At 61.0% G+C, this 27,891-nt stretch overlaps 2 protein-coding genes across 10 annotated transcripts in view; both read right to left on the bottom strand.

Annotated features, from left to right (window-relative positions):
• The window catches only part of LOC102398132 (palmitoyltransferase ZDHHC1), a 47,759-nt gene extending 40,235 nt beyond the window's left edge, over window positions 1–7,524 (bottom strand). The window contains exons 1-7 of the mRNA XM_044932496.2: window positions 7,428–7,524; window positions 7,025–7,117; window positions 6,721–6,956; window positions 6,395–6,523; window positions 5,098–5,217; window positions 4,722–4,943; window positions 3,112–3,333 (exon numbers count right to left, since the gene is read on the bottom strand). Of these exons, the coding sequence (XP_044788431.2) occupies window positions 3,112–3,333; window positions 4,722–4,943; window positions 5,098–5,217; window positions 6,395–6,523; window positions 6,721–6,956; window positions 7,025–7,117; window positions 7,428–7,524 (1,119 nt within the window). The remainder of the gene's footprint in view (window positions 1–3,111; window positions 3,334–4,721; window positions 4,944–5,097; window positions 5,218–6,394; window positions 6,524–6,720; window positions 6,957–7,024; window positions 7,118–7,427) is intronic.
• Window positions 7,525–9,227: 1,703 nt separating this feature from the next.
• Window positions 9,228–27,872, bottom strand: BRD9 (bromodomain containing 9). Of its 9 annotated transcripts, none has more exons than XM_025270758.3 (16): window positions 27,700–27,871; window positions 26,883–27,097; window positions 26,467–26,599; window positions 24,710–24,770; window positions 24,205–24,349; window positions 21,963–22,073; window positions 21,246–21,421; window positions 20,071–20,203; window positions 18,482–18,557; window positions 17,789–17,884; window positions 17,268–17,400; window positions 15,625–15,787; window positions 14,122–14,160; window positions 13,037–13,136; window positions 11,520–11,687; window positions 9,228–9,885 (listed from the first exon to the last, which is right to left on the bottom strand). In XM_025270758.3, the coding sequence occupies exons 1-16, from the start codon at window positions 27,749–27,751 to the stop codon at window positions 9,785–9,787; spliced, it is 1,902 nt and encodes a 633-aa protein (XP_025126543.1). In that variant the 5' UTR covers window positions 27,752–27,871; the 3' UTR covers window positions 9,228–9,784. The 9 variants fall into 9 exon arrangements, 8 of the variants coding, with proteins under 8 accessions (XP_025126543.1, XP_025126544.1, XP_025126546.1 ...); XM_025270759.3 differs by having other exon boundaries at window positions 21,246–21,379; XM_025270761.3 differs by having other exon boundaries at window positions 21,246–21,361.
• Window positions 27,873–27,891: the final 19 nt, after the last annotated feature.

The raw sequence follows: 27,891 nt of genomic DNA, 5'->3' as shown, positions 1-27,891 counted from the left end.
TTAAGCTCAAACTCCAATACTTTGGCCACCTGATGCAAAGAACTAACTCACTGGAAAAGACCCTGATGGTGGACAAGGTTGAAGGCAGAAGGAGAAAGCACAACAGAGGATGCGAAAGTTGGATGGCATCACCAACTCAATGGACATAAGTTTGAACAAGATCTGGAGACAGTGAAGGACAGGGCAGCCTGTGTGTGCAGTCCATGGGTCACGACAAGTTGGACACGACTGAGCGACTGAGCACCAACAGCACGAGCAGAGCCCCATGGGCGAGGCGCAGCTGCGCTCCCGGACGGCACCGGTCTCAGCCCAGCACCTGTCATGGTTTCCCCTGAGAATGGGGTCTTTGCAGATGGTCAAGTTAAGCTGAGGTCCTTGTGATGTGTCTTGACCTCATGGGACTGGTGTCCTTACGAGAAGAGAAGCCCAGGACTCAGACATGCATGGGGATGACCCTGTGAGTATGCGGAGGCGGCCGGATCTGAAGCCAGTGGACGCCTGGGGCCAGCAGAGTTGGGGTGGCTCCCAGGAGCTTGGCAGGGGGCACAGCCCCCGTCCCCACCAGGAGCTTGGCAGGGGGCACAGCCCCCCTCCCCCCGAACGTCTCAGGCCTCTCACTTCCGTCCTGTGCATCTGTGCCTCAGCATGCGTAACGCTGTGGGTGTTCGTGTGTGTGGCCAGCAGGCCCCTTGTGCATTATGTGTATACTTGTGTGTGTGTGTGTGTTTGTGGGTCTGTGTGCGTGTGTGCTTAGAGGTAAACTTACAGCTTCAGATACAATAAAACCAATGACTGAAGCTTCCACATTAAGAAGGTAGAAAAAGAGCAATTAAAGCTGGTACATTGAAAGGAAATAGTAAAAATAAAAGCAGAAATTCAGAAAAAGTAAACAGGGAAAATCAGTAAGACCAAAAGCACATAACCTGAATAATCAATAAAAGTGATAAACCCTAGGAAGACTGATCACTGGTGACATCACTACAGACCCTACAGACACTGGCCAGATAACAGGAAACCGTGTGAAGGGCTTTACTCCAAGAAATGTGACAATTCAGGTGACACACTTAAATTTTCCCAAAACACAACTTGCCAGAACAGACAAGATGAAACAGAGGAAGCTGAAAAGCCCTTTCTATACCGAGGAAATTGATCATGGCAAGTCTTACCACAAAGAAGTCTCTGCTAACTCAGGGGCAGGGACAGACAGGCCTCATCTGAAGGAGAGACGCCCACACAGATGCCCTGGTTTCTCTGGCTGATGGAGGCTGGGTGGGGTGGTGGGGGGGTGCTTTGGGGCTCAGTGCAGGCCCACGTCTGCAAAAGGACTTTAGAAACGGGGAAGTGTCAACCTTGGTATTAGGGAGCAGGTGGTAACTTTCCAGGGACTTTTTAGGTGAGAAAACAGAACGGTGTAGAGACAGACGTCTTTGTCAGAGGCAGCCTGGGCGTTCCAGTGACATCTCATCACATGAGGGAGCTTTAAAGATGCTCAGCATGTGTGAGACACGGCGCAAGACTGGCAGTCTTAATTAGCACCTGGTATTTGAGGTCCATCACTTTGTTCTCCCTGCTCTTTCAAAGCTGAAAGATGCTGAGCTCAAGACTCAGGCAGCTTTGCAAGTCCGTGAGGGCCCTTCCTGCCCTGCCACCTCCAGTTCCTGGCCACAGACGCCTGGCGGGTGGGCGGTGTAGCCCGTTTCCTCAGTGCAGAGCGATGGCGCAGGCCCAAACACCCCACTTTCAGAAGACGGCTCCAGTGCCCACTTTACAGCAGCCCAGCCTGTCCACAGGGCTTCCCAGGGAGCGCTAGTCATAAAGAACCTGCCTGCCAATGCAGGGGATGTAAGAGACGTGGGTTCGATTCCTGGGTTGGGAAGATCCCCTGGAGAAGGGAATGGCAACCCACCCCAGTATTCTTGCCTGGAGAATCCCATGGACAGAGGAGCCTGCTGGGCTACAGTCCAGGGGGTAACAGAGTCGGACACGACTGAAGTGAGTAACACACAACCGGTCCACCGGCTCTAATGTGCTGTGGCCCTTGGGTGGGGGCCAGGGTTCCTGGTGGAGCCCCACACCACCCTGACGCCCACCTGAGGGATCAGATGTCTTGTGCCCAGAACAAGGCCACTCCGGGGGCCACAGACAACAGCGCCTCAGTGGGAAGGCGTGGAGGGGGGCTCCATGCACCTGACCCTGAGGGGGGCATGTGAGCACCTCAAGTCGGTCCAGTGGATAAGACTCTGCACTCCCAATGCAAGAGGCCCAGCTTCACACCCCAGCCAGGGAACGAGACCCCACATGCTGCAACTAAAGATCCTGAGAGCCACAGCTAAGACCCAGTGCAGCCAGACAGATGGAGAAAGCAAATACGCACACACACACACACACATGCACAGAACAGGCACACGCACACACATGCACGCACGTGCATGCACATAAACGCACACACACAAACGCACACACACACGCGCACAACAGGCACATGCATGCGTGTGCACACACAGGCACACACATGCACATAAATGTGCATGCACGTGCACACGCACGTGCACACACACAACATGCACACACGATGCACACACACGCACATGCACACAACATTCACATGCACACACACACAGACAACATGCACAGCGTGCACACACACACACATGCAACATGCACACATGCACACAACACGAACACACATGCACGCACACAACATGAACACACACGCACGCACATGCACATACGCATGCGCATGCACACCGTTCCTCTCACACAGCACAGACTGGCTGTGTAGCCACAGTCAGGGAAGCTTGCGGCCTGTCTGCAGCTCCTCCCCTCCTGGGGTCTCTGCCCACCAAGGACCCTCTCGTCCCTGCTGCCAGCCGGGCACCCTCCCCCTGCCCAGCACAGGTGGGAACTGGCAGCCGGGACCCCGATCCAACAGCCACTGGAGGGTGGCTGTGGGGTTTCTGGTGTAGACGGTGGGGGTGAACCATGGCTGAACCGTGGGAGCCGGGGCAGAGGCAGGTCTGACCACCCCTGTGGGCGGAGCCAGGCCTGCTGGAGGGCCCTTGGGAAGCCCCTCCCAGCTTAGACCACAGGCTGTCCCCGGGAAAAGGATACACTGTAGGCAATGTATCTCCAGTCACGTGGCAGGAGGGGGATGAAGACCCCGAAGGTGGTGAAGGCCAGAATCAGGAACACGGTCCAGGCCATGATCTGGAAGTAATGCAAGGGCCGCGACCAGCCATTCACCCTGGACAGGCGGGGCGGCAACACCTGCGTGTTCCTGCTGGACACAGCTTCTGGGAGGACCCGCCTCGGCCTCCCGGCACAGAAGGCCATCTGCAAGACAGCAGGGGCACAGGGGGCCATGGACGCCTGTCCACAGCCCATGCAACCCTGGGTGTAACAGCTGGGCAAGCAGTTCCGGGGGGGTGGTCCCCGGGCCCCCCCACCCCTGCTGGGACCCCAGGGCGGGCAGTTACCAGTCCCTTGCAGCCGGCGGGCCACCTACAGCGACCGACCGTCTGCTGGTCACTTTACAAACACACACACCTCATCAGAAAATCCACGGACGTGGGGACCCACATGAGGAAGAGGTCCGCATCCCTGGGAAAGCCCAGAGTGGGAGCAAAAGGCAGCTGGAGCCGGGTTGGTCAGATGCTTTTACCCACCAGAAACCCTGTGTGCTTCCCCAGGGCAGGAGGGCTGCAGGCCAGGGTCCTGGCCCAGGGGTGGGCCCTGCAGGGGTGGGAGGGAACCGGGCCCTTCCGGCGCATCAGGTGGGCAGGCCTGCCAGGAATGGGAGGGACGTGTCCGGGGGAGGCTGTGGGGTGTTTGCAGGTGTCGGAGGGGTGACACTGTTAACATCTGCTACAGGCGGAACTTGGGGGAGTTTAGAAGCCCCTGTGCACAGCCTGCACAGCAAGTGTAGCTGACAGGACTTCACTACTGACAGAAACACTGAAAAATATTCCGACTCTTGTGTGAGCTGTGACTCCCCCTGGGGGCTGTCCTAAGGGCGGATCTCAGCTGCTGCCTCTGCTGGCCGTCTACCCAGGTCCTCGGATGAGACGCCACGCAGACAGAGGCCACAGCAGCCCTGAGTTTCCTGGGGTCTAGCAAATCGAACGGCACATTTGTGCAATAAGACCAAGGCATCTGGGAATTAGAACCCTGAGGGGCAGGCCTGGAGCTGAAACATGATCCCCAGGTAGAAGCATGTGATGGAAGGGCCGATGTCACCTCCCACACAGCAGGCACGCGGAAGGTCGCGTCAAGGATTCCTGCAGGTGTTGGAACAGAGGTGTGGGTAAGCGATGGTTGTAAGACTAAACTTCACAGACCACAAAGCTGGAGACAGCATGACGCTGGTCTGTTAGGGTTCCCAGGCGAGGAAAAGGAAGAGGGTATAAGAGGAGAAACAAAGAAAAAAGGGAAGCGTGTGTGTACTGCAGGGGACTGAAGACTTCAGTCCTAAATCACATTCCATGAACCGAGCAGGGAAAAAAGAAATAACCTCCAGTGGTGAAGATGGGAGTTCCGAGGACAGAGTCCTCAGTGTCCCGGAAGAAAACAGTGGCACGACCTACAGCGCGATGTAACTGGCACGTAATCAAGTTCAAATGCTGAGTCTCCTGTCCTGAGATGAGCAGGCAGGCTGTCACCGCAGGCGGGACAGAAGGAGGCACCTCGGGGCACCTACTCACATTCTCAGATCCGAGACTCACCCCGATACCCCGGGCACCTCGCATCCAGGCCGTGGGGGGAGCCAGTGTGTCTGCATGAAAGCCAGAGCCCACAGCGCTGGCCGTGCTCGGACGCGGGGAGCCCGGCCACCCACCCCACCCGGAGCCCCCGTAGGCAGACCTGGCCGGCGGTGGCTGCAGACCTTCCTCTCTGCTCCGCACTAGGTCGTCGGGGGTCCGTGCGCTGGTTCTAATGCTGGGGACCTGGGGAGGGCAGACAGGCTGCGAGGCTGGACCTCTGCCCCTGCCCCCCCTGGGCAGCACCCCCGGGGTCAGGGCCCCGGGGATCAGGGCACCCAGGGCTGGGAGAGCGCATCTGCCTCGGTGCACCGCGGCTGTGCCCACCCTCCTCCGGGGCCTTTGACGGGGGCCCGGCCTTCTGCCCGAGGCCGGACCCTCCCTGGCCACTGCCCCCACCGCCGCTGCCGTTACCACCCCCGCCGCACGAGGAGCGGGCTCCCAGCGGGCCCAGCAGCTGCTGTGGGGACAGGACCTCCTGTCTCACCCGTCCTGAGACACGGTGCCACGGCGCAGCTGCACGTGCACACAACACACACCACAGACACACACCACACACACCTCACACAACACACACACCTCACACACCACACCTCACACACCTCACACACCACACACACACACCACACACCTCACACAACACACACACCTCACACACCACACACACCTCACACAACACACACATCTCACACACCACACACCACAGACACACACCACACACCTCACACACCACACACACACACCACACACACCTCACACAACACACACACCTCACACAACACACACACCTCACACACCTCACACACCTCACACACCTCACACACACACCACACACCTCACACAACACACACACCTCACACACCACACACACACACCACACACCTCACACACACACCTCACACAACACACACACCTCACACACCACACCTCACACACCTCACACACCACACACACACACCACACACCTCACACAACACACACACCTCACACACCACACACACACCTCACACACCTCACACACCTCACACACCACACACCACAGACACACACCACACACCTCACACACCACACACACACCACACACACCTCACACACACACACCTCACACCACACACACACCTCACACCACACACACACCTCACACACCACACCTCACACACCACACACCACACACCTCACACACATACCTTACACACCTCACACACCTCACACACACACCACACACCTCACACACACCTCACACCTCACACACCTCACACACCTCACACACCACACCTCACACACACACACCACACACCTCACACACACACACCACACACACATACCTTACACACCTCACACACCTCACACACACACACACACACCTCACACACCTCACACACCTCACACACACACACACACACACACACCTCACACACCTCACACACCACACACCACACACACCTCACACACACCTCACACACCTCACACACCTCACACACACACACACACCTCACACACCTCACACACCACACACCACACACACCTCACACACACCTCACACACCTCACACACACCTTACACACCACACACCTCACACACACACACACCTCACACACCTCACACACCTCACACACACACACCTCACACACACACACCACGGACCCGCTGAGCCCAGGCGCGCAGGCTGTCCTGGACGAGCTCAGGTCCTGGCCCGTACGCCTCCGTCCCGCCCACCGCCGCCGCCTGCCTTCAGCCCCGTCCTGGGGCCGCTCCCTCAGGACACCCTGGCGTCACCGGGGCAGACCGCTGGGTCGGGCTCGGTACACTGGCCGTTTGGGGTGTGGCGGTGCCCAGGACCCCTTTCTGTTCTACTCTGGCTCCCGCTGCTGGTTTTCCGTCGTCCCTGAGGCTTGGTGTGTCTGGTGCTGGGACGTGAGGCGTCGTCACCTCCGGGCCCCCAACACGAGCAGCACCGAGCTACGCGGGCCTGAGCAGCCTCCGCCCAGCCGGCAGTGGTGACCAGGGGCGGGCGGCCGGGCTGTCCCGGGTCTCCCCCGGGCCCGTCAGTGGTACGGACAGCACCCCTCCCCTCCCGACCCACGCTGCTCCTGTCCTCCCCGGAACAGGTGTCCGGGCACCACACGCCCTCTGAACGCAGCGCAGACGCCGGCCACTCCTGAACCCAGGTCTGCTCGTGCCCTGACGGCCCTGGGCTCTCTGCGGATGGATGTCCAGGGGACCCCCTGCGAGGGCCTGGGCAGAGCCAACGGAGGCGAGGCACCCACCTCCCTCGCGGCCGGAAGGCGTGGCCACAACGAGCACGCGGAGCACACTCTCCTCGAGCACTCTCTCCTCTCGGTTCTCAGGTCCCGGGTGAGCTGGGGAAGCACAGGCGCCTCTCACTCAGCCCAGGCCCAAATGAGAGACAGGACCCAAGACGCATCATAAAGGCGGCCCCGCCGCATCACAGCAGCAGGGGAGGGGCAGGCCCAGGGCCCCTGGCGGACCCTCACCACCCGCACCTGAGCCTGGAGAACTTCAGCCTTTAGTGAGAAGGCAGTGGGTTCAGGCCCCTGACCTGCTGCCTCAGCATTTCGGGCCGGGGGTGGCCAAGGTGTCCACCCCAACCTCATCCTCACGCTTGACCCTGGAGCCGAGATGCCGGGCTCTGTCAAGGGTTGTGGGCACCTCTGTCTGGGCCTGACCAGCCCCCGGCTGCCCCCTTCTTGGCTGCAGAAGGGCCACAGTAGATGGCGAGTGGGGAGTGCAGGCATGTGGACACCATGGCGAGCAGGCGGCTCACACCACGACGGCCAGCTCTGGTCTTGGGGTCTCTCGCCTTCCGCCTCACCCCACAGGGTCTCGATTTCTAAGCTCAAGAAACGCCTGGTCCTCAGCGTCGGGTCTGAGGACTCCTATCTGATGTGGCGGATTCCGATCTCGATCCTCCCTTGGGGAAGTCAGGTAGATGGGGACGTGTCCCTCTCCATCCACAGAGGTGGCATCCCACGGCCTCCAGCCTCCCTGGGGAGTCACCCCTCGGGGCACCATCAGCAGTGGAAGGCAGGCTGGCCTCCTTCAGGCAGCGTGCCAGCCCTGCTGCCTGATGCCCATGGGGATCGGGTTGGCCTCCCCCTGGTCCTCTGGGCCTGGTCCAGATGGACAGGCATGAGGCAGAAGCCAGCGGGTTGCAGGCAGTTGGGTGGGCGGGAGGCCGGTGAGGAGGGGGCTCCTCCAGGGCTTGGGGCCTCCCGCGGGGCGGGGCTGGTCAGGCCGACTCTGCTCCTGGTCGGCCCTGCTCCCCCAGCTGCCTGGCCTCAACCTCTCGCTCACTGGCTTCAGTTTCCTCACATGCCGTTGGCCCAACAGCACTGTCCTGGAGCAAAGCAGCCCCTGGGTGATGGGGATGCTCCTCCAAAACCCCAGCTGACCACAAGCAGACAGGCATGCGAGAGCCGGACGCCACCTGGGATCATCAGCCGGGAGCCCCAGGGGGTGAGGGGGGGACTGGTGCCCACCTCCAGGGCCTCTGCACACAGTGCCTGCCCACGGGCAGGCCTGAGAGCAGGAACCTCCCCCAGAAGGTGCTTCCAGGGAGGCAGGCAGCTCCAACCGCTGTCCACGGTGCTGCCCGGAGTCCACAGCTGCCAGCGAGATCCAGGGCAGAAAATCAGGCACCCACCAGGGTCTGACCCCGAGACCCAGGGTCTGACCCCAAGACCCAGCCCACAGGCAGCAGAGGCCTCGGAGACATTGCAGCCGTGATCTCTGGAGACTGAAAGCAGAGCTTAGCCCCCGCAGGAAGAGTTTGTAAGGCCTGCATCCCACACTTTCCCCCCACCCCGAGGGCTGAGCTCTGAGAGAGCTCAGCCAGCAGCGGCCAACACCCACGCTCTCGCCCTCTGCGGGACCCGGCTCACGGGTCCCGGGAGACTGAGACAGAGCTCAGCCGGCAGAGTGGCCCGCACCCACGCTCTCCCCTTCTGCAGGGCCGGGCTCGGGGGTCCCGGGCACCACGGCTCCCGCTCACAGCAGCTCCGCCAGCTGCTGGTCAGTGTCTTCACATGTCCTGGGAAGTGCTCTCTGGTTAAGATGATCGTCATCACGGGCTCCTGCACAGAACACGCTTCTCCAGAAACGCTTATGTGCAGCCACGCCGAGGGCATCGCAGACCCCAGCCCCTCACCCATGGGACTCTGAGGGATGATGAGCTCAACCAGCCACAAGCGCTGCCGCCAGGTCTACCCAGCGGCCAGGGAGCTTCCGGAGGCGCCAACCTTCTGTTTCACGGCAGGAAAACAGAGCGGAAAGTTGTGCAGGAGCGGACGTGACCCTGGACACCACTGAGGTGCCCAGATCCGGGCCGGAGGCGGGGGACAGCAGGAGATGGCACCAGGAAGAAGGAAGGCCATCAAGCTGAGTGAGAAGTGAAGGGTCTGCAGTGAGTCAACAGGGGACACCTGGCCGGGCTATAAATGATGCACGCAATGACACTGTTTCTTTTTATTAAGATCTGTATTTACAATCTGCAGATACAAACAGGCATCCAGTAAACACATCCAGAACAAAGCATTTCCAACGCGTGACCCGCGGCTGCAGCCACAGGACGGGCCACTGCCCAACAGAGCTCCCCACATGGCCCCCACCGTGACCTGCCCCAGCAGTGTGGGGACATGGGCTCAGTGGAGCGGGGTACACACAGGACTCAGCCACGTCCACTCCCCGAGGACGCGGACTAAATAGTGTGTCTACACGGGCACTGAGAGGGACGTCCCCGCCACCAAGCAGCCCAGAGACAGACCACGCCGGCTTCACAGAATCTGCTCACACACCCTTTATAAGTGACGTCCACCCCAGGATGCACAGGGCTGTCCACGGACACCCCACACGCGAGTGCAGCCGACGTGATCGCAGACGACCCACCAGCTCCCCGGGGCTGCTCCCGCAGGCCAAAGGGGACAGATGAAGTCTTTGTCTCATGACAAAAACTCTGTACATGCAAATAAAAACTGCAAAGTACAAAACCACCAAAGGCCGTGTACAGGCTAGGGCTTTGTGGAGACTGCAGGCTCCGGAGACTGCAGGAACTCGTACGGGTCGTGGGCCGCCTCCGGCTGCTCCCCAACACTGAGGCGAGAAGGGCTCCCTGCAGTGACGGGAGGGGGGCATGTCAGCCCAGCGCTGCCACGCACTCTGCCCAGGAGGCCCGGCTGGACACATGTCCTGTGGCTGCGGCCAACTGGGCCTATGGCGCAGCCAGAGCCCCGGACCCAGGGCAGAGACCACCCAAGGGCCCCAGGGAGGGCGTGGCCAAGGGCCCCAGGGAGGGCGTGGCTGAGCCTCCACACAGCAGGGCTGGCAATCCTGCAGGAAGGCAGCTCCTGGGCCGGGGGTCCTCGGACACTCCCAGACCCCAGGAGCCCCAGGGTCACCCTGAGTCCACCAGGACCTCGGGGTCTTCAGACACCCCAGACCCCAAGGAGTCCTGGGGTCACCCTGAGTCCACCAGGACCCCATCAGGCTCCTTAGACACCCCAGACCCCAAGGAGCCCCAGGGTCACCGAGTCCACTAGGACCCCATCGGGCTCCTTGGACACCCCAGACCCTGAGGAGCCCCAGCGTCACCCTGAGTCCACCAGGACCTTGGGATCCTCATAGCTGGGAGCTACCCCAGAGTCACATGGAACCTCTTCACATGCTTTTATCACCAGGTTAATGGGACCAAAATGCCGGTCCTCTACTTGGACAGCTTCAGCCAATGGTCTGCAGCTGATCGCTCCCCTCCCCTCCCCCAAATGTCAGGGCCGCAGAAAGGGAAGTTCAGTGCTGTGTCTGGATCTGACGCAGGACCTTGAGGACGCAAACAGCGTGCTCAAGGGGCCAGCAGATGACGTCTGCTCCTGTCCTGGTGGGGTCGCCACCCACCACCCACCCACCCTCATGTGCAAACGGGAGCTCCCGACCAAGGACGGTGGTGTGCCCCTCCCAACTGAGAGCCCTGAGGTCCCATGACCCCCACCAAGGACTGCGAGGTCTGTCCTGTGCCCCCCACCAAGGGCCTGTGCCCCCCGCACTGACGACCGCGTGGTCTGTCCCATTCTCCCCACAACCACCAAGGGCCCCAAGGTCTGTCCCGTGCCCCCCCCACCGAGGGCCCTGAGGTCCCACGACCCTCCACGAGGGCCCCAAGGTCTGTCCCATGTCCCCCCCACCGAGGGCCCCAAGGTCCCATGACCCCCTACAAGGGCCCTGAGGTCTGTCCCGTGCCCCCCCCTACTGAGGGCCCCGAGGTCCTGTGGCCTCCACCTCCACCAAGGGCCCCGAGGTCTGTCCCGTGCCCCCCCCCGCCGAGGGCCCCGAGGTCCCATGACCCCCAACCGAGGGCCCTGAGGTCCTGTGGCCTCCACCTCCACCAAGGGACCCAAGGTATGTCCCGTGCCCCTCCGCCACCGAGGGCCCCATGACCCGCCACGAGGGCCGGGCAGGAGCACAGTGCTTCAGGACCAGAAGCAAGAAGAAGCCAACATTCCCTCCTCGATGACGCTATGGGGTCCACGGCTTGGACACGACAGGCTGGGGCTCTTCCCAACATGGACCCAGCATCTTAAGGCCAAGCCCCTAGTTCACAAGACTGACTTCCACGCCAACCCCTCCCCAGTGCAGCTGCCCGACCAGAGCCCCTGTGGGGGCCTGCAGCACCCCTGGACCTGGCCCAGCCCGCTGGCCTCCGGCCTCCCAGCTACCCCTGAGGCCCCCATGCCAGTGCGCGGCGGGCCTCACCCAGGTGGTGCTGGTCCCGGTCGGAGGCGTTGGACAGTGAGCTGAGGTTGGACGAGGGCCGTGAGCCCCCGCGCTCCGCCTGTGCCTCCTGCAGGTCCTGCAGGAGCTTCGTCGTCTCGTCCAGGCTCAGGTGCCCATCCTCGGGGTCCAGCTCCTTCTTCACCTTCCCTGAGGACACGGAGATGGGGCTGGGCCAGGCTCTCCCACCACTGCCCAGCCGGGCCCATGCCGTGTGAAGCCCTGCGCAGAGGGGGGCGACGCACACCGGACGACTGGCTGCGCCCCCCGACGGCCCGGCAGGACCCTCCCCATAATGGTGGGGCCACGCTCCCCTGCGCCGAGTGGCTCCCCACCCTGAGGAGGCCGGGAGAACGCCACACGGGGCTCTGCGCTGGCATCAGGCAGCACCCGCATGGCGGACCCACGGAGAGCCGGCGGGCGGGAAGCAGGGAGGCTCAGCCCCAGGGGACATCGCAAACGAGACACAGGGGCGGCAACCGGGACCCACAGCATCCTCAGAAGGGAAAGGACACGTGATGGGAGGAGGAGGGAAGACGCAAGAAAAGCTGGGGGTCAACAAACTGGGGCCCGCAAGGCCGTGTCCGCCCCAGCTGGAGACCAGCGGAGAAAACATGCCTCGAGGGAGATGGGCCGAATCAGGTCCAGGTGAGCGCGGGACAAACTACAATCAGAACCCCCACGTTCAAGATAAACCCCAGGGCCCGGGCACAGCAAAGAGACGCAGCGCAAGAACAGACCTGACAGAGAGCAAACAGGGCTGGTGACAACCCGATTACCGCGAGAGAGGAAACTGTAGACTCGGCGGGAGGAGAGCCGGCGGGCGGCCCTTGGCGCACCCGAGGGACAGAGGACCCACCGGGCCCCTGCCTGCTTTCCTCCCGGGGCTGGGGCCGCGCCTGGCAGTGGGTGACGGGCCACGCTCGCTGCCAGGGGCTCCATGGGAACAGGGCTCGGCAAACTGATGCTGGTTCCCGCAGCGCCTCCTCCCCAAGCGTGCCCCCCTGGAGGGCCCTGGTCTGTCTGCTGGGACAAGCCACGAGCATGACCACCTGCAGACTCCACATGTCAGTAGGTCTGAAGGGGCCGGAAGGGCAGGGCCCACATACAGGGCCAACAAGGGCAGAAGGCCCTCCTGGGGGCACACGCCGTGATGGCGGCAAGCACGCCGATGCAGCACCACGGCGGCCACGGCAGGAGCTCCCCGCTGCCCACTGGACCAGGGGACCCAGGGATGGGGCCAGAGATCAGAGAGAGCCTGGCGAGCCCTGCCAGGAGCCACTGGGAGTCCTGAGGACAGCAGGTGGGGGGGGTCCTGAGGACAGGGGGGTCCTGACGATGGGGGGTGGTCCTGAGGACAGGGGCTGGGTGGGGTGGAGGGGGTCCTGAGGACAGGGGGCTGGGTGGGGGGGGGGTTACTCATTCGAGGGCCCACGGGCTGGGCTGGGTCAAGCCACCCTCCCAGGAACAGGCACAGCACGGTCCCCAGCACAACCTACCCAGACAGCCAAGCACGGAGATGTCCAAGGAGACGTCCGAGTAGGGCTTCATGGCCATAAAGTCCAGCGTGGAGCTGCCGTCCCCGAGAGGGTCCCCAGCCTGTGGGAGACAAGCCACGTGAGACGGAGGAGAGACAGCGAGCTGGTGCCCACCACCCAGGGAATGGAGGCTGGGCCGGCTGTGTCCGGTCTGTGTGAGGAGCCCACAGACAGGGAACTGTGCCGTAGCCCAGGGACCACAGGGCCTGGGCTCCCCAGGAAACCTCCACCTGGAGGAGCTGGGAAGGGCACTGGTCCCCGGGGACCCATGGGTGCTAGGGAGACTGAGGAGAGACCCACAGATGCTGGGGGGAGGCGGTCTCCAGGGAGACGCCCAGGACTCGAGGCCAGGCTCCTTTGGGAACTCGACAGCATGGCAGGTCCTTGTCTCCTCTGGGCTGACCCGCAGGGGCCCTGCTGTGGGCCAGTCGGGGTCGGGGGGTCCTGGCTCCGGGGGCTGCAGCCCGCCCCAGATCCTCGCGAGCCATGTGGGGCCGGTGCCGAACACCACACGTGTCGCAAAGCCCAGACAGAGACCAAGCAGACGCCTGGCCGCCGGCACACCCGGGCAGACACGTGCCCTCGGCCGGCACCCTCTCCAATCTCCGTCAGTCAAGGGCCCGTCTGACGGGCACCTGACCTGCCTTGACCTCTGCCCCGTGAGGCCCCGTCAGGGAGGCTGGTGACCCCCACAGCCCGGCCCAGTCCCAGTGCCGCTGCCCATACAGGCAGTTTCAGAGCTGGGGCCAAACGTGCTCCTGGTCACTACAGGGCGGGGCAGAGGCGGCGGTGGACCGCGTCCTCAGGAGCTGGCGAGGCCCCAGGCTGTCCCTGCTGACTGCCCTTGCCCACCAGTGAGCCCACCCCTGGGAGGAGCCCCTGCCGGCTGCACAACCTCAGGCAGGTCACGGTGACTACCTCACTTTCCTCCTCAGCAAAGGGACTGAAGCTCCTCCCACTCGCGCTGTCTCAAAGGCCACACGAACATCCTCACAGGGCCTCAACCACTAGGCTTTTACTGGCTGCAACTTGTCCACGGAACCCACCTTCACTTCATCTGGAGGCTTCATCTGAACGCTTCTCCTCTACAAAGAATCACAGACAGGAGCCAGTCTCTCAGCAGCTGTATCCAGGCGGACCTGCTTACCCTCTCACCCATAGTTGGGACAGGCCCGCCCGCAACCCGAGCGGGCCTCACGGGCCGCAGCCAGAGTGAGCCTGCTGCACAAGACCAGCTGAGACCCCCGGCGGGCTGGGCACCCACGAGACCACCCGGGGCGAGAAGGCCATGAAGGCGCGAGAGCCCTCAGGATGTACCCGCAGCCCCAGGGGTGGGAAAGAGGGCAGTCAGACGCTGGGCTGGGGCTTCACCCGGAGGACAGCTGACCCGGCTGCGGGGGAGGTAGGGTGCTGAGACCAGCAGAGGAGATGGCTGGATGGCATCACCGACTCAATGGAAGTGAGTCTGAGCAAACTCCAGGGGACACTGGAGGACAGGGGAGCCTAGAGGGCTGCAGCCCATGGGGTCACAGAGTGAGACACGATGGAGACGAAACAACAACGGTCTGAAGCTGTGCTGCTCAGTCCACATTCAGTAAAGTGCTCAGAGCTTTCTTGCCTCCTCTGCCCTGAGCTAGCCGCATGCGTCTGGGCTTCCTTCTGGGCTATCCTGCTCCACTCGCCTATGTAGCTAGTTCACTGCCGGCACCGCACGGCTTTGATTCCGGCAGCTCAGCGGTACACTCTGAAATCTGCATGAGTGATACCCCCAGGCTCTCTCTCAAGACTGCTTTGGCTACTTGGGGTCTCCTGTGCCTCCATGTAAACTTTAAAATCATTTGTTCTAACTTTCTGAAAAATGCCATTGACGTTTTGATAGGGACTGCACTATATCTATGAATTGCCTTGGAGAGTATGACCACTTTAACAATATTAACTCTTCCAGTGCAAGAAGAGAGTCTATTCAATAAGTAGTGCTGGGAAAAGTGGAATGTTACATGTGAAAGAACGAAGTTAAAATGTTTCTCTAGTGCTGTAAACAAAAACAAACAAAATGGCTGGAGAGGAACCATTCAAGGCTTTGTGGTCAGGCACAGGGTGTGGCCCGCTCTCCATTTCTACTTTCTAAAACACTCAAAATCTGTAAAAAAAAAAAAAAAAAAATTGTTAGCTCACAGGCCAAAGTTTGCCAATCCTGATCTTGACCAAAAAAGACAAACTACAAATGGAAAATAAAAATAAAAGTGACTGCAGACACTTTCTCAGACACAAGGTGAGTCAGACATCACTCTACAAAGAGGCTAAAACGTCGATCCAGGTGTCCACACCAGAAAGACAAGTTCCAAAAATGAAGGTAAGATGAAGACAGTTTTCAGATAAAGAAAAAGGTTCTGTAAGGTTAAAGGATATTTCTCAGGACAACGGAAGGTGACAGCTGATGAAGAAAGGCAGGTCTAAAAAGGGATGAAGAACATGTGCCAGACGAGGGCATCCTTCTTAGGTTTCCCTGGAAGGTAACCGACCCGCGGGGAGGAACAGCTCCGGGTCACCTCACACACACTCCCAGCTCCCATCTGGCGGCTGCTGGGGCTTGCGCCCACCTGCCTCAGCCGGAAGAGCATCCGCGAGTGGTCCCCGCCCGTGATCTGGTCCAGGAGGTCGTCCACCAGCTTCTTGCTGTAGCTCCCAGCATCCTTCACGAACTCCTGCAAGCTGGAGGGGGCCGCGAGAGCAGGCTGGGACCTGCGTTCCGCACCCCCCCGCCCTGGCTGCCCACCCCCGAGGTCCAGATGGAGCAGGCGGGGGGTGGGCAACAGTGACTCCAGAACAAGAAAAGAAAGGACACGCATCTGCACACCTAAGTCCCTCACGCCCACTTTATGAGAGCACTCAAGTCTTTCGGGTTCAGGGACACAAGGAGATTAAGGAGAAATCACACGGAGGGCTCCACACTGGGTGGGCTGGGAGCACCTCTGGGGTAATTCTGGACCATAACAAAGTGAGAAAATCCCAAACCATGCCACAAGTTGAGAACAGAAGCCGGGAGCAGAACCCACAGACCAAGCAGCACAGCCAGGCCAAGGCCTGAAGGAGCCCTGACGGCAAAGCCTTCACACGGCTGTGGGCCTGACTCTGCACCCAGCGTACAGCTGCCTGGACTCCGTGCCCAGCGCCGGCTGCCTGGACCAGGGGCAGCAGGCCCCAGAGCCGTGCACTGGGGCAGGACGACACAGGGTCACCTCCTGGGAGGCCACCCTCGGCCACCACACCTTCCTCTTGGTCTTCCTCCTCTACTTGCTGTTTTCACACAAACGTTGGGGTCAGCTGCTCGTTGATCGTATTGGAGCTACCTGATCCCTGTGTTCTTCACACACGCTGCACGTCGTGTTGAAGTAAGACAAAGATCTAACACGGGAAGCCTCCATCTCTCCCCGACCGGCACAGCTCTCACGGTCCCCGCGTAAAAACCAAATTCTGAGAAATGGTCCTCTTTTCTCTCAGGAATGAAAAAACACAAATCCCATTCCACCGAGGTGCAATACCAGATCACTAACTGTACACCACACCTGTCACAACTGAGGCTGAACTGTGTCCCCAACATCACACGCTGAGGCCGTGACCCCCTGCACCTCATAACACAGCTGTGCATGCAGACGGAGGCCTTAAAGGGAATTCAGTTAAAATGAAGCCTTCAGGGTGGCCCTCAGTGTCTCCAGAGCAAAGGAGCTCAAGACGCAGAGTGAAGCTGGGGGAGGACGCTGTGGGGAGGACACTGGGGAGGGATGCTGGTGGGAGGACGCTGGGGGGGGGATCCTGGGGGAGGACGCTGGGGGGAGGGAGACGCTGGGGAAGGACTCGGGGGAGGGGCTGAGGAGGACAGAGTCTGCACCGAGCAGCCAGGCCTCAGGAGGAGCTCGGATCCCACCTCCAGGACGCGGGTGCTGTCGCAGACACCTGGTCTTGGCTGCCTGAGCCGACACACGGGCGCGAGAGCCCCTGGAGGGCCGTGACCCTGGCTCTCCCCGGAGCACGGAAGGTCACACCAGGCTCTTGCAGGCTCCGGCCTGGATCGTCATCCCCTTAAAAACCTGGTCCAGTCACCTGAGCTTCGAGGTCACTAGCAGAGGCCAGTCATTTTACTGAACACAAGCACGGCCTGCAGCCCGCCACAGACGCTAGGCAGCCCACCCACCTCAGCGCGCACTGCACGCCCGTCTCGTCTCCGTAGGCCGAGTACAGCAGCTCCAGCTCGTCAGCCTTCAAGTCGCCGAACACGGAGTTGTTGTGCGTGGACAGCGCGGTGCTGGCGCCGGAGAGGAAGGTGACTGGGGGGTGCGGGGGCCGACGTGAGGGACACACATGCGGGCCACATCTCCAGGGACCACGGAGGCCCCCTGCGGAGCCCACGTGCCCTCTGCACCGACTTCTCGGTAACCTCCAGGCGGGGGGTCTCTCCGCTGCCTACAGCATCATGACCCCCAAGTGGAGGAATCGTGACTTTGTTGGAGGACCTTTAAATGGTGTCACTGGACCACCAGCGCGTGGAGGGCAGCTGAGCGCGGGGAGGGGGCCCCACACTGGCCGACGCGGAGGCGAGTCCTGCCCTCTGGGCTCCAGCTCCTGCCCCTCCTGGGACCCCCAGAGTGTGATCAGCCCCAGAGCTGGGCCTGACGGGGCAGCCGCTGGGTGGGGTTGGTGGGGGGGAGGTCTTACCTCGGCTCCTCCGCTCCTCCCGGAAGCCCAGCGTGGTGAAGCCAGGCAGCAGCTTGCTGGACAGCGAGCTCAGGTCCACTGGGTGGGTCTCCTCCTCTGCAAGGGGACCAGGGCCGTGAGCAGGCGGCCCCCAGCTGCATGCAGCGGTGGGGGCACGTGGAAGCACAGCCTGGTGGCCCCCAGGACGATCTGAATTCAGGTCTACACACCCGGCAGCCGCCCTGAAACCCTGGCTGCCCGCGGTTTGAGTGGAAAGCCAGCGGTCGGCTCACCGCACGGCAACACAACCCCAACTCACGCCACGGACCCCGCCTCCGAGACCTCAGTCCACATGCTGCAAGAGCAACACAGCCGCCTCCGCCTCCCGACAGGCCTGTGGGTGGTTCCCACGGGGACTGGGGCCTGAGAGGTCTCCATGTCCCCATCAGAACCTCAACCTCGCGTTCGGAGTGGAACCAGCTTGCCTGCTCTCTTTTATCGAGAACGCTACGGTTCACTCCAGCTGATGGTTAAAGTGGTCAGCTCCTGCCCTCCGCACCCACAGAGGACCCCTGACCACACTGGCATCCTGCCACGTGGGCGATGGGCCATGCCCCATCTACACGTCACCAAGGCGTGGACATGTCACCAAGGCATGGAGACCAGGGACGGGGCCGGTCAGCAGACAGGACAGGGTGGGGGGCGGGCACGCACCATCAGCATCCAGCCCGGCTGTGTTGACCACGCTGTAGAGCAGACTTCCATCCCCATTCTTCTTCAGGTAGCCCATCTGCAAGAGAGCTGCCTGAGCGCCCGCACCCCCAACCCCCCGCGGCCTCCAGGCCCCACCCAGGGCTCCCCCAAAGCAGGGCGCCCTTGAGGGACTAGGAGAACCATGGCTGCTGAGAACGGCCTGTCCTGAGTAAACCCTGAACAACCACAGAGCTCCCCGTCCCCCAGAGACCAGACACACCTCATGCCGTGAGCACATGACCCTGGGCACACGTGTGCCACAGAGGAGCTCCTGAGCCGGGCTCCCAGGACCCTCATGACCAGGAGCTTCAAGGACAAACGACACCCCAGAAACAGCCTTTTCCAGGAGCCGGAAGCCTGACCAACGCGAGCTGGGGCAGGGGCTGGTCAAGGAGACCAGAGGCCCCACCCCACACACACGGAGTCTGCCTCTGTCTAAACCGAGCTCCACCTGGGAGCAGTGCCCCTTCGCAGGCAGGAGCAGCCGCGTGCGCCGGTGCAGGGGAGCCCGGGGATGGGATGTGGGCGATGGCAGGGCTCCTTGCTGTAGTCACGAGCCCGTGAGGAGCAGAGGACCCTCGGGTGTGGGCAGACCTGCAGGTTTCGGTGTGAACGCACAGCCTTTGGTGAACGTGAGTCAGGGCAGGCCGCGCGGACGGAGGCACAAACAGATGTGGCCGTCCCAGCCCTGTGCACCCAGTGCACCCTGTGCACCTGGGCCCAGACAGGACGGGACACCCTTATGGGGGAGGAATCAGTGCTCATGCGGAAACACTGACTCCAGGGCTGAGGAGCCCCCACAGCGCAGACCAGACTCGACACAGAGAGCTGCCACGTGACCACACGGGGCCCTCACACCTCACGGCAGGCATGTACAAACCAGCAGAAAACAGGTGACGTAAAACGCGATGTGTCTTATATAACCCGACACATCCCAACTGCGACCACTTCATGGTTCTTTATGTAAAACCCACCACGTCCTCTGCAGACTTAGCGTAAATACAAAGCTCAGGCAGATTTCCACACAGGCTTTGCGACAACAGAATGTTAGACACACCAGGTCAAACAAAACACCAGGATTAACTTTGCTTGTGTCCTTGCTAACAATCACCAGGAAATCTGAAGCCACTCGCCCATATGGTTCCCGCCACGCCTACCGGATGCCTCCTGTGTCAGAGAGGAGGTGTGCAGAGCAGGGTGGGCCGTGAGGACCAGCTCACGCCTGGTCAGACCCACGGAGACTGCAGAGGCGCAGACACTGAGAACACGGAGAGGACACGCCGCCACCAAGAGGCAGGTCGGGCTCAGCCTCGGCCTGGAGACCGAGCGCAACCCTCTGCTGGCCGGCAACCTGCACACCACACGCCACCCCGCTCCCAGGAGCTGGCCAGCTGGCTGCGGCCGCCGCGGGACGAGGAGCTAGCCCTCCAGCGACAGCGGCACCAGGACAGGGCGGCGCTCCAGCCAGACGCTCACGATGACCGCTGATGCTCGGTCGTCCTGACAGGCCAGCGCCCGGCAGATGACGCGGCCGCCCGTGGGGGCGCTACCTTGCCGCCAGGCACCAGCCGGCTGATCCTGTCCCGGGCCTCGTCGGCCGCGTGCTCCACCAGAGCCAGCACGTGCTCCTCCGCGGTGCTGTCCGTCAGGCTGCAGGCATTCCCCTCCGGCTCGAACACACAGCTGTGAGGCGGGGACACGCACGAGTCACGCCTGCCCTCCCGGAGGCCCGCCTGCCTGGCAGAGTGGGTAGCGGGGGGCACAGAGCGCACGTCACACCCTCCCTTCCGCTCCTAACCCTCTGCAGGCTACAGTGTGTGAACACTGGCCAAGCAGAGGCCCCTGGGTCTCAGCCCCAGCTTCCAGTCTAGGGCGACAGGAGCCTCGCTGGCAACAGCGTCACTCAGGCACTGGACCAACAGCGGCAGTAATTCCGTGCAGGGTCACGGCGCTGGCAGTGAGCCGGGCTGTGAGCAGCCCCCAGGCCCCAGAGTGCCCTGAGACGGAAGAGACGAGGGGCAGCTGCCAGCGCCCAAGGGAGGGGGTCTCCTTGGGGAAGGCTCTAGAAGCACAGTGGTGGAACCCCTCCAGTGAGTGTGGGGCGAGCCCTCTGGGGTCCCAAGTCTACAGGAAGCCCCCTCACAGCCAGGGCCCAGCTGCAGGCGCCCAGAGACAGGCCCCTGCCTGCCCTGCCCCGAGCTGTCGTCTACAATGGCGCAACGGAGCCCCCGAGCCGGGGACGCGGAGCCCTGGCCACCAGCACGCGTCCTGCATAGAGGAGACCCTCAGGAGTGAAGGGCCAGCGAGAATTCCCAGGACGCAGTAGCAGCAGCGCCCGGGCAGCGCGCCTGGCGAGCCACACCCGGGACTGAGAGTGAGCGTGGCCGGTAAGGGTGGCTCGGCCCCTGCCCCCGACGCCCGGGGCGGGGGGACGGCCATGACTCCCTCACAGGACCCGTCACTGTACCAGCACGCGGGGAGCGGGGGCCAGAGCGGAGAACTGCGCCCCTCACGACTGACCCCAGGGCCTCCTGACACTCTTGGCAGGATGGGGGCCGCCACCACAGCCACGGCACTCTCGCGCAGGCAGGGAGGAGGGCTGCTTCTGTGTGAACACAGGGTGAGCCTCCGTCCCAGCTGCCGGGAGTGAGACGGGCTGGAACGCAGCCCCCACCAGCAGCGAGGGCGTCGGTGCCCGCAGAGCCGGGCGGGCGGGCGGCTCTACCTGATGACTTCTCTACTTGGCCGCTTGGACTTCTTGGCCGTCTCTACATGTACAGGCACGACCTCGGGGACAGGCTCCTCGGCAGCCGTGTCTTCGTTGCCCAGAAGAGCCGCCTGCTGAGAGAAATCCATGTCCTGCATAAACGACATGCTGCGCTTCAGAGCTAAGAGCCGCTCCTGGAACCAGAAAGCACAGAGCCGCGGGCTTGACCTCTCCCTCCGGCCACAGCACCGACGAAGCGAGAGGGGGGTGGCCGCAGCCTCGCCCGGCCTGGCGGCTAACCCTCCGGGGGCAGGGCGCGCCCCCCGGAGGCTGGTGAGGCCGCATTGGTCCTAGACACGTGGCGCATGCAGCCTGGCTCACGGGGCTGAGGGGGGCCTGGGGCTGGAGGCGGGGCACTGGGCTCCGGGAGGCAGCCACACACGACAAACCCACGAGGCAGGCCGTGAGCCAGTGAGACCCATGCGTCTGGAGCTCCGCCCCGAGCCTGCTGGGGACACGGCCATGGGCAGGAGCAGAGAGGGGGGGTGTGTCTGGAGGAGGGGCGTGCTTGCAAGGGCGGCTGGCTGGGGGCTCCCTAGAGCAGAGGTCCCGTGCCGAGGCCGGGGGGCGTGGCCAGAGCATGGCATTCACTGAGCTTCCGTTCAGCTGTGGGAGCCGCGGAGGCGGCGGCAGCACTCAGCCGCAGCCCGGCGCTAGCCACCGGAGGCCCCTTACTTTGCTCATCATCTTGAAGCCAGCGTGCAGGATCTTCTTGGCCAACTTGTAGTACACGGTGTCCGGCCTGTTGTATGTCATCGCGTTGTCACACATCAGCTTGAAATCTGCCTGAAAAAGAGCCAATTCACCAGATGTGGAACACCACACAGACGACAAGAGCCTCAAGACTCCTCAAGACTCCTATCGGGAGAAGCCACAGGGAGACGCTGAGGCACACAGAGAGCAAGCGTGGCTCTCCGGTTTAAAGAAGACCTTTCCTTTAACTTATGCAGATCTTCTCGGCTCATTTTCTGCCACAGCTTACTATTAAGACACCGAGTGCACGGCCCCGTCCCACCGAGTGCACGGCCCCGTCCCACCGAGTGCACAGCCCCGTTCCACACAGTAAGCGCCTGTATGTAGCAGTTTGTGTCTGTGCCCCCCGGATCCCTGATTTGCTCTCCCCTAGTCGGAGAAGGCAATGGCACCCCACTCCAGTACTCTTGCCTGGAGAATCCCATGGATGGAGGAGCCTGGTGGGCTGCAGTCCATGGGGTCACTAAGAGTCAGACACAACTGAGCGACTTCACTTTCACTTTTCACTTTCATGCATTGGAGGAGGAAACGGCAACCCACTCCCCTGTTCTTGCCTGGAGAATCCCAGGGACGGGGGAGCCTGGTGGGCTGCCATCTATGGGGTCACACAGAATCGGACACGACTGAAGCGACTTAGCAGTAGCAGCCCTGCCCTTCCAGCAGCCGCCACTCTGTTCTGTCTGTTTCTGTTGTGTAGACAAGTTCATTTGCATCATCGTTTAGATTCCCCTTGTAAGTGATACCATATAACATTTGCCTGACTCACTTCACTGAGTATAACCTCTAATTTCATCCACGTTGCTGCAAAAGTGAAATAATATTTCACTCTTTTTTATGGCTGAGTAATCCAAGAATCATTTTTAAAAACTTTGAGAAATTTTCGTAACTGTTCATTAATCTTCACTTGCTTGAATGAGAAGCCTGCCAAACTGTAATCCTTTCTGAACTCAGCACACACACTTCACGGGGGTAAAATGCTGGTTCCTCCGCTTCTTTCCTGACCTGCCCCCTTCCCTCTCCTTGGAAGGAACTCGGACATTAACGGGAACAAGAACCAACAACCAGTTCTTTTGAGCAAAGCAGAGGGATAACCTGAGAGGTGGGCATGCTCTCTATCTCTAGTTATTTCATAGAATTTGAAATTCTGCCCACAGATGGTTACTCTAGTACCATTAGAAAAACACTTTACCCTAAAATAAGTGAACAACTTAAAGGTAAACGCCCTGAAACGTCAGTATTCTGTCACCAGAGCCAAACTGCTGACGACACGCCTGACAGGGGAGTCAGCCTCAGGATGACAGTGACTGCCATGGTGCTGCGTGCCACCTGGAGTCCTTCCCTCCCCAGGCCAGTGTCCCCAGGGCTGGGCCGAGGCCATAAAGCCCGTGTCGCGGGTCCCGACTATGACAGGCTCAGGTCACCACGGGGGACAGGGTGACACTCTTCACATCTCAGCTTTGTCACTGGGTGACTGACCAGACTCGGCCCACAGGTGGATGGGTGCACTTCAGGACCCAGATGCAAGTGACCACCTGCCCGAACTTCCCGGGAAACCTTTCCTTTTCTCCCACCCACCTTTCAGTCACAGGTCAGCCAACACTTCCAGTGAGTTCTCCAGTAAGCAAAATAGGAAAGCCAAGCTTGGCCAAAGGGAACAGAACCTAAGAAAGAAACGCAACGCCTTTTTCTAAATGGCATCACTGTCAACGCTGACAGACATTTGTTTTGATCTTCCCCTGAATCTGAATGCCAAAAAGCAGCTTTCACCTTTCACAGCCAGTGCTGAAAAACAGAGAGTCAGCAACAGAGTACTCAAGAGACAAAAAACTATGATCCTAAAAAATCTAAACTCCCAGGTAATTACGTTAGAAAAATTACATTGCAGGTCAAATCAAACACACCTTCACTGGACCCAACATGTCCGTTTATACCAAAACAGTAACTTAAGAAACAAATGCCCACTAGCACGCAAGACACAGGCCGACTTTTAGACCAAAACTTGGAGAAAGTTACAACTGACCCCTGTATTTTCAAAACACCAGCCCAACACAGAAACACCCACAGAGCTTGCAACTGCAGGCAACCACAGCCGTATGAAGGGCCTGCTGTGCGTGAATACACGCGGAGCTTCCTGGCGACGCCTTCAGGAGGTGCAGTGACCTACCTTGAACTCCGTGACTGACTTGTACTCGTTCGCTGCGATCTTGTCCTTCATCGTGCCGAAGTCCATCGGGTGCTTTATTATCATCGAGTACCCAGGTGCGATTGCATCCGTGACAGGAAAAGCGAAAAATCCATGAGGATCTTTTCTGAAAACACAAATATCTTTATTTAAACTGGAAAAACCCTAAGACCTAAGTGTTTGAACAAAACACCTCACAGTAAGAAATCTGAGGCAATTAACCAAAACTTAAGGTTGCTTCTTAAAATTAACAAAATTTATGCTCTTTCAGACTGTGGTATTTTGGATACGCTAAAAACTCCAAAACTACCGTCCTGGGTCCTGCCATGACCCCACCCTCTGGCGTTTGACCCCTGGTGCCGACTTCAGGGTTTGTGGAACCCTGAGCCCTGCTCCCACAGGCACGCCCACCCCCTGTGAAAGCAAGAGCACTCGGAAAGAAGAGCCCAGACACCCCCAGCAGGAGCCCCTCGGAAGCACCCTTTACCTCTGGAGCTGGCGGAGGAAGTGCTCCAGCAGCTGCTGAATAGGCGTGCTCTCGTTTTCAGCTGCCGATTTAAAAACGGAAAAAGTAAAAGTAAACAAAAGCGTGTCGCTAACACTTCACCATAAAGAAAACACCAATTTCACGATCCTTCTTAATCTATTACCTGTTCCAGTGTTCCAGGCTCACACGAGAAGCAGATGAGAAGGTTAGCAAACCCACGCACAGTCCCCACCCAGTGCAGCTGGAGACCCAGCAGCAGCCCCCCAACCCCCCCGAGGCAACCAAGACGGGCCGTCACGCGCCACCCTATCCCCAGCCTCCACCTCCTGGGCCTAGGACGCTCCAGACAAGGTGAGGAGATGCAATCAAGCCTTTGAACAGAAGTCGCCAATGAATGCCCTGATAGCATTCAATTGGTATTCTCTGCTCACGCCTCTGCTCACTAGTAAAATGGGGATAAGACCGGGGTTCTCGTGACGACTCTGACTATTAACTACATGTATTCTCTGCTCACGCCTCTGCTCACTAGTAAAATGGGGATAAGACCGGAGTCCTCGTGAGGACTCTATTAACTACACCTCTGGCCGCACAGCACGAAAGCATGGCTTCCAGGGAGCGTGAGCACAGAGGTCAGTCAGGTTTCCTCCACAAGAGCACGTATGTATATAGTCTTCCCTGCTGTGTCCCCAGGGCTGCACCCAGAGCCCCAGATGTGGGGTTCCAAATGCTCTTCTCCACCAAGGAACCAGGGTTCTTGGGGTCACTCCGGTCACCAGGGCAACACTGTTGAGCGAGACTAGAAGAGGCCCAAGGAAACATCATCTGACCACAGGCTTTCCAGGCACACAGGGGAGGGCGCTCAACAGGCAGTGTGAATGAGCTGAGTGGTTACTAGCAACCACAGGCATTCCACAGCCTGGAAAATCCTATGGACGGAGGAGTCTGGTGGGCTGCAGTCCATGGGGTTGCTAAGAGTCAGACATGACTGAGCAACTTCCCTTTCACTTTTCACTTTCATACATTGGAGAAAGAAATGGCAACCCACTCCAGTGTTCTTGCCTGGAGAATCCCAGGGACGGGGGAGCCTGGTGGGCTGCCGTCTATGGGGTCGCACAGAGTCGGACACGACTGAAGTGACTTAGCAGCAGCCGCAGGCATCCCACAGCCATGTTCAGCTGAGCAGCTGCTGCCCTATGCCGACCTGTCTCCCCGACAGCAGGCCCAGTGTCCCCATGTCTTACTGCTCCCCGGGAGTGGGGCTACCAGCAAACACCACCTCCATGACCGCAAGACAATGTCTCCCCGCTCCCCCAGCAAATCAGAGGTGGTCAGACCTCCAGCCATAGCCAGCGGGCCTCCCCCAAGAGGCGCCTGACAGTCTGAAACCTGAGGGAACTGCCCACACAGATCAGAGGGGGCCTGAGCTTTCCAGGTTTCCTCGGCTAAAGCCAGCACAGCTCCTGGGGATCTAAGAGCCCGAACGACTGACGCCAGCGCTGGCCTCCTCCCATCTCCAAGGACCTTCTTGGGGCTCTAGCGCTAAGAGGCCAGGAGCCGCGGTGGGCCAAGCCCTGCTCTAGAAGCTCGAAGCGAGCAGCAAGAAACTCAGGCCGGCCCAGCTCCTCTGTGAAGCCCTGGAACGGAGAGTGTGGCTCCTTCCGTCCTAGGCGTCTCCCCAAGCCCAAGGGCAGAAAGCCAACTGCTGCTCCCCACGACAAGCCCCCCAGCTCCAGGATGCTCCGAATGCCACCACTTGCCTGGCTGCGTCCGGCACGCTCGCACCGGCCGGTCGGGGGGCGGCTCCACCTCCACCTTCTTCCCCGGGTCAAAGTCGTCGGCCTCCCCCTCTGTGTCACAGTGCTCCTTCTCCCGTTTCCGCTTCTTCTCCTCCTGCGAGGCAGGGTCAAGGCAGCGAGGGCAATGAAGCGGTTTTCAACAGACCTCCTGTCTCTAAGGGGGCGCTGAGAGCGAAAAGCCTCTTCCGGGACCCTTCTCACTGCAGACCCCACCCTTCCAGAGACCCTCCACAGTGGCCGGGCGAGAGATGAGAAACGGGAGGCCCTGACTCTGCGGGGTGTGCTCCGCCAGAGAGGACACCCGGCCCGAGCCCAGGAAGCCCTGGCTCCGTCCAGCCCCCCTCCCCTGCCAGAGGATTTGGGCCACCCTCGTTCACCTTTCGCTTCCTCCTTTCTTCATCGTCAAGGTGCTTCTCCTTCTCCGACTTTTTCTTTTTCTTCTTCTTCTTCTCCTTGTGTCTCTCCCGCTCATGGTCTGACCTGTCATCGTAGTAACTGGAGTCGTGGCCGGACCCCGAGAGTTCCGTCACTTCGCTTCCTCCAACTTTGAGGACCAGCTTCAGGGGCTTCTCCAAGGGCTTGTCTGCATAGTCTGTGGACACAGAGGAGGCCTTCACCATGTGAGCTTGGGGAGGCCGCTCAGCAGCACACACTGCTACCCAGCCGGCGGCACCTCGGCCCAAGGTGAGGGGACACCGGGAGGTCCCTGAGGTCCGGGAAGGTGGGAGGACAGGCCGAGCCGAGGTGAGCAGCAGGGCACTGGCAGGACCATCAGAGAAAGATGGCGGTGAGCGCAAAGGGCGGTAATAGGGGCTCCTTCCCCTCCCCGCCCAGTTATCCTCCACCGGACGAAAGGGGGTCTCCAGGCCACTGTCGGAGGAACCAGATCACGCCTGGGGCCCCGGGGCCCAATCCCGGCCCGCTAGCTCCGGGCCCCGGGTCGCCCCCCCCCCCCGGTGCGGGATCCCTGACACAGGGAGCAGGACAGCGCGCAGGCGGGGAGAGACCTCAGGAAACACGGCCGAAGAACAGGGATGCTCCACGCTTTTCTCCAGGGCGCGGCGACAGCGGGGGCGGACGCCTGAGAGCCGCGTCCACGGGGCCCGGTGAGCGCGCCCGCGTCCCCGCCCTCGAGCCCGGGACCCCGCCACCGCGAACGCCCGCCCGGCGTCACAAAGCGCGCCGCCGCCTCACCCTCGTACGACGAGCGCCATTCGGTCTTGTGCTTCTTGTGCTTCTTGCCCATGGCGGCAGCGCCCAGGGCAGCAGCGAGCCCGCCTGGAGCGCGGCCGCCGCGCGCCGGCTCCGGCCCGCTGCCCGCCTCGCCCGCGGAGCTCGCCGGGCCGCGCCGGAAGGGGCTGCGGCGGCCGGAAGTGACGCGCCCGC

Source organism: Bubalus bubalis, chromosome 19, assembly GCF_019923935.1.
Source record: "Bubalus bubalis isolate 160015118507 breed Murrah chromosome 19, NDDB_SH_1, whole genome shotgun sequence".
Classification (NCBI taxonomy): Eukaryota; Metazoa; Chordata; class Mammalia; order Artiodactyla; family Bovidae; genus Bubalus; species Bubalus bubalis.
The sequence above is the reverse complement of the archived record's forward strand: the minus strand, read 5'-3'. Positions and strand labels throughout refer to the sequence as shown.

What these genes read in the sequence shown, in the direction of transcription:
- BRD9 (XM_025270758.3), bottom strand. Translation starts at nt 27,751, where the DNA reads ATGGGCAAGAAGCACAAGAAGCACAAGACCGAATGGCGCTCGTCGTAC. An exon ending in GGAGGAGCGGAGGAGCCGAG is followed by an intron (nt 17,401 to 17,788) that starts GTAAGACCTCCC and finishes CGCACCCCCCAG; the next exon opens with TCACCTTCCTCTCCGGCGCC. An exon ending in GGCGTGCAGTGCGCGCTGAG is followed by an intron (nt 15,788 to 17,267) that starts GTGGGTGGGCTG and finishes GGCCCCCTCCAG; the next exon opens with CTTGCAGGAGTTCGTGAAGG.